We start from the raw sequence: 10,300 nt of genomic DNA, 5'->3' as shown, positions 1-10,300 counted from the left end.
TCCCTAGCATGACGCGTTTTGACGAGTGAGTGTAGGGGGCTTCGGCTAGCATCCCTATCGTCAAAGGCAAAACCGTGAGGCCTTGTGTGCCAAAGCGGATAATATCGTGCTAGCGGGTGGTCTGGGCTGTTACAGAATTGTAAGGTCCCACATCGGTTGGGGAGGGGAACGAAGCATGCCTTATAAGGGTGTGGATACCTCTCCCTAGCATGACGCGTTTTGACGAGTGAGTGTGGGGGGCTTCGGCTAGCATCCCTATCGTCAAAGGCAAAACCGTGAGGCCTTGTGTGCCAAAGCGGACAATATCGTGCTAGCGGGTGGTCTGGGCTGTTACAGATGGTATCAGAGCCAGAACCCGGATCGATATGCCAGCGAGGGCGCTGGACTCCCTTAGGGGGGTGGATTGTAAGGCCCACATCGGTTGGAGAGGGGAACGAAGCATGCCTTATAAGGGTGTGGATACCTCTCCCTAGCATGACGCGTTTTGACGAGTGAGTGTGGGGGGCTTCGGCTAGCATACCTATCGTCAAAGGCAAAACCGTGAGGCCTTGTGTGCCAAAGCAGATAATATCGTGCTAGCGGGTGGTCTGGGCTGTTACAGAATTGTAAGGTCCCACATCGGTTGGGGAGGGGAACGAAGCATGCCTTATAAGGGTGTGGATACCTCTCCCTAGCATGACGCGTTTTGACGAGTGAGTGTGGGGGGCTTCGGCTAGCATCCCTATCGTCAAAGGCAAAACCGTGAGGCCTTGTGTGCCAAAGCGGACAATATCGTGCTAGCGGGTGGTCTGGGCTGTTACAGATGGTATCAGAGCCAGAACCCGGATCGATGTGCCAGCGAGGGCGCTGGACTCCCTTAGGGGGGTGGATTGTAAGGCCCACATCGGTTGGGGAGGGGAACGAAGCATGCCTTATAAGGGTGTGGATACCTCTCCCTAGCATGACGCGTTTTGACGAGTGAGTGTGGGGGGCTTCGGCTAGCATCCCTATCGTCAAAGGCAAAACCGTGAGGCCTTGTGTGCCAAAGCGGACAATATCGTGCTAGCGGGTGGTCTGGGCTGTTACAGTTGGTATGTTAATGATTAATTTAAGTGAGTTATTTGAGTATATATAGCAGTTGTTTGTGAACAGGTGTTCAAAAAACAAGAAGTAGGTATGACTCGTACTAGGAACAAAAAAGAGACACATAAGAATAACAATCCCGAAAGAGGATTGCGGAAAAAAACTGGTGGACCAAAAAAGGTACCTTGAATGATTAGCAGTGAATTAACTGTAAACTTGGGATATTATTTTCTGATAGTAAATGTTAAAGCCGACATTCTCCTTCGTTGTCACTTTGTGCTAATTATGTATGTTTGTGTAGAAAACACTGGTATCTAGGTGCTCGCCATGTTGCGTGGCTTCAGTTATGAAGCAATTAGACTCAGACGTGAGCAGAGAGAAAATAATGGAGGTGCAAAACATGGGACTTGGCTGGCTGCAATATGTGCCTGAATGGGCTGTCAACCAAGATATGATGGTTGCATTAGCATCATCATATAGTTGGGATGAGAAGTCTTTGGTCGTCGGAACAAGAAAAATTTCCATATCGGTTGAATCAATTGCGCGGTGTTTTGGACTACCAAATCATGGTAAGCAATCGTCAAATAAAATAGGGAGAAAAGAAAAAAAATCCACAGTACTTTCGTTGAGTATATGTTTTTGGTTAAATTAGCCATTAAAGATTTGGATTGCATCGACTCAATTTTGTGCTTGGCAGGGAATAGTTTCAAAAGTCCAGAAATAGCAGTAGAGCACCGACTTGTTAACAACTTCATAGGAAAGACACAAGTAGATTTGAAAAGGGATGTTATCACATACTCGATGCAGTCCGATGTCGATAGAATGAACTTCCGGAGACAGTTCATCATGTTGATAGCGAAGTGTTTCTTCTTTCCCTCGCCAAAGGCTACTGTTTCAGACATACATATACGGGCTGCCATTGATGTATCGAACCCAAGGAAAATGTATTGGGCGAGGTACATTTATGATTTTTTAATTGAGGGAGTTCTGAGGTTTCAGGATGTAGGGAAGAAGACAGTGGATGGATGTATGTTCGCATTACTGGTGAGCCGTATATCCCTAACCTTTAATTTGTTGTTTGTTATTTTATAGTATACCTTGTTTATAGCAATTACTATAACTTTCAGATTATATATCTCCATGCTAACAAGCATGGAGATTTAGGAAGATATAATGGGAGAGAACTGTGGATCAGAGACTGGTCGCTTGTTGATCTGAAGAAGAAGGATGAAGAGGAAAGCACATCTCACTCAGTGAGGCATAATATATATATATATAATCTTTTAATAGTGATAAGTGTGAAAGATATGTTAATCGGATCACTGCTTTTAATCTCTTACTTAAATAAAACTTATATGTTGTCCACTATAGGGGCTTCTAAATTTAATTGGGAAGATGTCCGGGTTACCGAACAAGCCCAACCATGTATCAAAGAGAGGAAGCATTAGGAAAAAAAGAAAGTCTAATAGAAAGACTCGTAAAGAAGCTACCACGGTAGATGAAAACGAGACCAACATACGGGCTGGTCATGCATCATCTGTTGAATTTGATCAACAACCTTCCAAAAAAAGGCAATTCCATGATTTTTTAGTTTTGTTATAAACTTTTATTGCTCTAACCTGCGTTTTTTTAATATTATTATAGTATAAAAATCTTTTACCATGTATAGAGTAATTAATTATTTATCTAATTTTAGAAGTGTGATGTTGATGCTGTAGCTAGTAAATCTATCTTTTAAAAACTGTTGAAGATACTTATTTTGAGCATGGCAATAGACCTTACACATGTAAATACATCTTCTTGTGTTTTAGCATTCATTCCATAATATAATAAATTTGATGACTTTGTGTCCTCTCCCGTTAAGTAATGCCAATACTAGTTACTTTAAATAGTATTTTGAAGAGCTAATTCTTGCCTTATTAGTTTGGGTGTTATGTATATTTGACACCTGATGTTATCCATGTGGCCTTACGGATGTTAACGGATGTTATTGTCCATTCTATACTATACTTGGGTGTACTAGATTTACTTGGTCGTATTATATTTATGTTAAGTGACCTTTTTAATTATCACTTATAGTTGTTCATCTTCCAATTTATGTAAACAGAAAATGTAGCCAAGGTTCACAACACGGAAGCATTGGAGGGGATAAAGTGTGTATGAACAAGACATGTATGGAAACGCCTACAGGGGAGGAGACAGTGGCCGACATGCCTATGGTAATTGCAACAGATGATAATGTTAAGGACGAGCCTTCAAAGGAAAGGCAAGTTACTGAATTTTCAGTTATCGCATGGAGTTTTAATGCTTTAACCTACCTCATTATAATAGTATACTAGTATAATTTTTTTTCTAATTTTGGGAAACTGCGTTGACATAATTTATCATTACATTTGTTTGCATATAAAATTTTACCATCTCTAAAGTAATTTTAATATATTTTACCTACGTATAATATTGTGCTTATTTGAGAAGGATGGCAACAGTAGGGGCTGTAACTGGTATATTTATCTTGAATAGGAGTTTGAATAGCTAATATTTTATCATTTCATTTCGGATGTTATGCATGCCTCATACCAGATGTTATCTGTCTGTCATTATGGCTGCTAACTTGTTGGCATTGTGGATGTTACTATTCATTCTTTACTTTATTATGCACGAATAAGCTTTGGGTAAACTTTAGAATTAACATCATTTATGCATTTAAGCATACTAGATTGACTTGATTACATCAGATTTGTATCATGTGTCTTTTGTTATTATCATTTATAGGTGCTCAACTTCTAATTTATTTAAGAGTCCAAAAACAGGTCCATTAGGGGGAATACTGTGAGTATGAGGAAGACATGTGCTGAAATGCCCAAAGAGGATGAGACAATGCCTGACACACCTGTTGGAAACGGAACAGATGATAATGTCGATGAAGGACCTGCAAAGCAAAGGCAAGTTAGATGAATTTAACAATAATACAAATTATTGAAAATTATATTAGGTGCATGAATCTTTTACCTCTGACTCTTTCCTTCTTATAAGGTGGAATGTTTAATCAATAATAGATGTTATCCATATAATCTTATACTGGTTACACAACTTTCTTTATTTTAGTTTTGGCTCAAAAAAGAGCACTTAATTGTTAAGGGCACTCGGTTAAGAGCACTTAATTGTTAATGACTGTGCAGGGAACCCGGAGAACTTGCAATGGTAGTATGTTGCACCAGAGGACCCACCTCAAGTTGACTTTCCAATCCCGTCATTCTCGCTTGGCATCACTCAGTTGCACATACCGGACTCACCGCCCGGATCTCCGATAACAAATGATCGAAACGCGACTCCGGAACCTGAAGCACCAGAAAACATAAGAAAAACAAAAGCTGTGGTGGACACACTAATGCCATCTGGGGGTGCTGCAAGGCCTACGGGTGATGACATGTACAAGATATACAAGTGGGTGACAGATCGGAGGGGTGCAAAGAATCTCACGCTCGCGTGGATTCGCAATGGGAGTGATGATGTTCAGCTGCAGCGAGCGGACCTTCAATCATTGGGATGGCGTAGAAGAGTAAGCGATACGATAAGAGCAAACAAAAAAAACTATAATCAATTGCTGTGTATGTGTTCTGCATTAAAGTGTCATGAAATGTAATACGTTTACTCTATCCAGGTGGTTGATTACTGTTGTGCCATGTTCAATGCTTCGAGCAACGCAAGGTTTTGCACGAATTTTTACTGTATTCCACCGAGACTAATGGTTAGTGCAATCTGTCCTTACCCACTTAATATTAATTAATACCATAATTGCCTCAGTGAAGGGTACTCTAAATTATTACGTTAGGTGTATAACTAATGCAAAATGGGTTTACAGGCCATAATATTGACTGATGATAACATTGAACGATGTGCCGGGACGAACACTGATTTTGTCCCTATTCTTAGCAGCTTCATGGGCCGCGGGCAGCACTGGTTCGATGTAGGGAAGGCGAAAAAGTTGATTATGTTAGTAATTTACGTACTTACTTATCCACACACAAAATCTATTTTTTTATTACAATATGAAAAAAAATAACTATATGCTAACATGCTTTATTCAACGATGAAGTGGTTTGTTCCAGTGTGTCGAGATGATCACTGGTGGCTATATGTACTCCACCGGAAGACTGATAACCTATGGGTGTTAGACTCCATGCACAGTGGCCCACACTCGGAGCACCGAGAGAAAATAGATAAATATTTTGTAAGTGAGAATAGATTTGATGATGCATATTTTTTCGGGTGTTAGGTGTGGCCTTCATTGTTTTTTTTTTCTTTTTTATATTTTCCTCCCTAATTTTTTCTGTCTGGCTTGTCGAAGGGCTTTCTTCTCCAAGAGTTGGCAGCAACTGTAGACCCGATTATAGTATTCACAGCCGAGGGCTATGAGTGTTGCTATGAAACAAGGCTCCAAAAACAGCCAAATGGGTAAGTCTCGAGATGAAAATGAAGAAAGGTTTAAAAAATCAACCCACACAAATTTTAATAGGTTGGCACAACTTTTTGTCATTTGTGTTGCATAGGTGGGACTGTGGCATATATGTCATTAAATGGATGGAAATGTGGGATCCAAAGAGCTTGGCAGAGGATGAATTGAACATGCCTATTTGGAATACGGTTAGTGAAGTCCAAAATATATACTGATGCTTATTTGCGTATTTAATAATTGATAAATAACTCTTCTTGGATGAATTCTACTTATGTTGGCTGGATTTATAGTTGCGTCTTTAGAGTGTTCTATACCAAACACAAATACATCTGTTTGTGACCACAGGCCTAGCTGCAACAAATTCGGAAAGAAATTGTAATTGACATTCTAATTTGCAAAGACAACATCTCTAGGAGTGAGATAGATGGTGTACTCAATGTACCATGTCGTCATGTGGAAGATAGGGAAAAGAAGAAAAATCTTGAAGATCCTTGGATGAACCCACGGACAAGATCACTGGTTCGAAGGGCAGAACGGGCCAAGAAAGCTAAACAGAACTATAAGCCATAAATTGAGATTGGAGTTGGTCGGTGTGTGGTTTTTGTTAATTTGTTTTCAAAATTTAATGGATGTTATCATTGAATACAGATGGATGTTATCGGATATAAACTAAAACCGGGTGCATCTTTATTAAAGGATTACCTATATTGGACAGCAGGGTAAATATATACACAAACAATTAATTAGGACTAGAGTTGCTGTGTGTATTTACGGTTGATATGGTTGCAGGATTTATGTGATTTTTATCATGAAATATTTGCGAATGGATTTGGATTTGGACTGAACAAAAAAAAAAGAGGATTCAATATCCCAGTTAATAATTATGTAATAAAAAAATTATTTTGAAATTGTTAGATTATTTTTTTATACGTGTTTGGCTTTTTTTTGCTCAAATCGAGATCACGTTGATTGAAGTTTGAACTTTCTTTCGAATATCTGCTAAAAATTTATGGACTTTACAATTATCCATGCTTAACAGCCAGCTAATAATATGTATGCCCAAGCAATAAATGCTCGATCATGGTTGTTATTCTAATAAATTAACGGATGTTATTGGAGGTAAATAAAATACATGTCTGGATATGCCTTTTTGATGTCTAATTTTTTAAATAATGAAAAAAAGACCTTATTGTGTACGGATACTTTTGATATTCAATTTTAAAATTCATGTATTACACCACATTATCATAATGATCAAATTATCAACTAAACATTTATTAAGATAAAATATTAGTAACAAATAATAACGGTAAGAAAGAGTAAAAGAATAAAAAAGTTGTAATTTAATTGCCCAAGTCTGTTATTGTATTTTGTTTAATAATGGTAGATGAAGCTGTAGCAAGGTAAAATAAAAGTTGAGTATATTAAAATACATAAAATAAACCCAATAAACCACCAAAATCATGATAATGTAAAATAACATTGAAGCATGGGCAAAGTACAAAGTAGTTGCTAAACTCTAATGCTTATGATTTGTAGTGTTGTTAAACTTCGAATCCTTCAAAAATGCTTCCTGTGGAAAAAAAATTTAAAAACAAAACAAAAGAGGAAACAATAAGTAAATGGATATGACATGAATGCTACGAAAAATACACTAGGTACACATACACAATTGTTCAGCGTTATGGAATGAATTCAATAGTGATATGAAGGAGCCAGAATGCGTAGCCAAATTCTCTGTCATTTCTGAACAAGCCCATTGCGTATCTTTGTAAGAAGATGCCACATTGGTAGGAGATGGTTGTGCATTACCATTAGGTCCTTTAACACACAAATCATATTGAAAAATAACATCATCACTTATCATCCATTCAACCCACTTAAAATAAACAAATGACGTGAAAAATGGGGTAGATCTCATTTTTACCTTGTTGTGATTGCGAGTGTTCTTGTGTTTGCGTGTCCTCTTTTTAATAGATTTTTCTAGATCTGCCCCAAGTCTGGTGGACGTTGGACGACCTCGCGTAGGAACACGACGTGGGCCATGTAGCTCATCCATACTAACGGGACACTCATCACGCGTATGTGAGTAAACCGCACTTGGTACATGTGCAGCTTGATGCTCGGATTCCTTGTGTTCTTTGAGCTTCTATCGAGCACTGTCCATGGCATCACGCAATATAGCAGCAACCTCCGGAGTAGCCACGAAATCCTGAGCAACGTTGTAAAAATCAGAACACAATTCCCTAAAAATGGTCATGCTTTCATCAGAACGGTCCATGTCAATGCTACTCATGATGTATGTGTGTCTCCGACTAACATTCTTACTCCATCGGGATAGAATGTATTGTGAGGACACTGCTATCACACGAAAATGTAGGAGAACAACAAGACTGTGGCATCATAGAATACCATTCGATTGGAACATAAAGCAATCACATTGAACGTCTGATGACTGCAAGCAATACACGACTTGGTATCTGCTATACACTGACATGTCAAACACCATCTTTTGTTGGTCAACTTCACAAACTTTACTTGTGCCATGATGGTTGACTGAGGAGATGTCACAATCGGCCTTTTTGATAAATTGATCCTGAACGTCTCGAAACATGGAGTTTGTATATTCTCTCTGGAATCGCTTCTCTATTGGTGAGCTAGAAACACAAGGGATAATACCCCTTAAATCAGCAGCGTCACACTCAAGCTCCTTTTGCTCCTTGTCTATAACACAGTTTTGGTATTGGCGAACAAATTGCAACAAAGAGCTCTTACTGTTTAAGTACTTATCGAAAACTGAATGTATGCTCTCACTATGCTGTGTGCTCCTCATGCCAGCCCAGAATTCGTCCTTGAAAAATACTGGCACCCACATGTGTCGGTCAGCAAACATATCTGCAAATGAATAGGAAATAAAATACAAAAAAAAAACAAATAGCATAAGTTAACCCATAAGTGCAATATCCATATTGACTATAAAATAACATCTATAAAAAAGCCACACATAGGCAGCAAAGAATCGGAAGATTATACTACCATTTAGCCACCTAGAATTATGGAGGTCATACTCTTCAATGAAATCATGCCAATCTCTCTCAAATGAGTCCTTAGATTTGGATTCAAACACAATCCTCTTCATGCATGTGATAAGCTGATCGAAACGACAGTAACCTACCAGCTTGTTTGGTATCTTGTTTAGGATATGCCATATACACCATCTATGGCGTGTGTGTGGTAATGTGGTCTCTAATGCAGAACGCATCTGCAGCGACTGATCTATTATAACACATATGGGGGCCTTACCCATGCACTTCAACTAAGTACGAAAAAGCCATTCGAATACGCACCCAAGAAGCGTAAACATCCCATGGTGGTCGACACCTACGAAAGACCCAAATGGCATGTCATACCTAAACAATGGAAATATAAAAACATGTAATGTAGGTGGAAACTACAAATGCCTTTCATGGAAAAAAGTCTAATTAAGTCCAACAGAAAAATAATAATTTCGTACCTATTAGTCTTGTAAGTAGTGTCAACCGTCACAACATCACCAAAATATTCCCATGCAGCTCTACACCAAGCATCGGCCCAAAATACATTTCTAATGCTATGGTTTTCGTCCATATCTATTTCAAAGAAAAAGTTCGGATTGAGCTCCTTCATCCGTGAGAAGTGCTTAAGTAACTCTTTTGGATCTGTCTCATCCCCGGAAATGCGTAAGTGACGACTAATGTAATTTCTAACATCCTTCTCTGTAAAGGTGAGATTGGCAGGGCCACCGACGGCATTGGCTAGTGCCTGGTATGTCTTACTCGGTCTAATGCCAGCTTGGTCATTTTGTTGTATCAGGTCCTTCACATGCATCCTTAGCTGACGGTTTGCTGAGAACATTCCAGATAGCTTCGGATTAAGCGGGTGTGAATGGGATACTCTACTCAAGAAATTCTCCACTGCCCTGTCATTTTATCTAATGCCAAATAGCAACGGGCTTTGCAGTTTGTTGAGGCCACCATTTTCCTTCTCTTGGGTGCCTTTACACGGAAAGTGCGGTATCCATCTCTGTTACAATGCAAAGCCTGATTAACAACCACCCTCTGATCATTTCTAGTCTCCCAGCCGGTGGTTCTTATTTTGAAGACAAATCCAGTCCTAGCTGCATATCGGTAATAATATGCACGCGCATCTTCTAATGTGCCGAAGCACATTCCTTCCTCGGGATCTAGCTCCTCCTCACCAATGGCTTGGTTTATGACCTGGAAAAAAACAAAGAAAGAAAAAAAACAAATGAAACTCTACCCAATAGTTAACTATACAAAAGTGGCTAATTTCACTATCCAGTATAACAAATAAAACACAATACTATAATTTTAGGTGCTAATTTCGTTTTATTATGTATGTTAACGTGGATGTTAACTTCATGTAATTATTTTTTTATTTACATATATATTTTATTTTTTTATTTACAATCTCTATTGTATTTTAAGTAATTTAGAATTAAATATTATAAAAAAATTATTGGTCATCAAAATACTTATTTCTATGATTTATCTCTCATTTAACTTAAAACACAGACAAGAGGATGAAAACACCCATGTCCTAACGTTTCTTTTCCAGAACAGGCGCAATGGTTGCTTATATGTTCCAATAATAATAATAATAATAATCAAAGGCATATAGTAGGCACCATAGCTCCTATTTCTCTAGATTTTGTTTTAAAATCTTTCAAATAAATTTTCTCTGAAAGGCATTTTATTTTAAACAGTTAGATTATAGAATAAG

At 38.4% G+C, this 10,300-nt stretch overlaps 1 protein-coding gene across 1 annotated transcript; it reads right to left on the bottom strand.

Annotated features, from left to right (window-relative positions):
- Positions 1-7,667: 7,667 nt before the first annotated feature.
- On the bottom strand, positions 7,668-9,412 carry LOC112778021 (protein FAR1-RELATED SEQUENCE 5-like). Its single transcript, XM_025822391.1, has 5 exons — positions 9,033-9,412; positions 8,866-8,928; positions 8,468-8,505; positions 8,014-8,413; positions 7,668-7,911 (listed from the first exon to the last, which is right to left on the bottom strand). The coding sequence occupies exons 1-5, from the start codon at positions 9,410-9,412 to the stop codon at positions 7,668-7,670; spliced, it is 1,125 nt and encodes a 374-aa protein (XP_025678176.1).
- Between the last annotated feature and the right edge of the window lie 888 nt (positions 9,413-10,300).

The sequence above is a fragment of the Arachis hypogaea genome, chromosome 19, assembly GCF_003086295.3.
Source record: "Arachis hypogaea cultivar Tifrunner chromosome 19, arahy.Tifrunner.gnm2.J5K5, whole genome shotgun sequence".
Classification (NCBI taxonomy): Eukaryota; Viridiplantae; Streptophyta; class Magnoliopsida; order Fabales; family Fabaceae; genus Arachis; species Arachis hypogaea.
This window is presented reverse-complemented; position numbering and strand designations above follow the sequence as displayed.

Coding starts and splice junctions, on each gene's coding strand:
- LOC112778021 (XM_025822391.1), bottom strand. CDS start 9,412: ATGTTCTCAGCAAACCGTCAGCTAAGGATGCATGTGAAGGACCTGATA. Junction 8,929..9,032: donor ACTACTTACAAGACTAATAG/GTACGAAATTAT, acceptor TCCATTGTTTAG/GTATGACATGCCATTTGGGT. Junction 7,912..8,013: donor CAAAAGATGGTGTTTGACAT/GTCAGTGTATAG, acceptor ATGATGCCACAG/TCTTGTTGTTCTCCTACATT.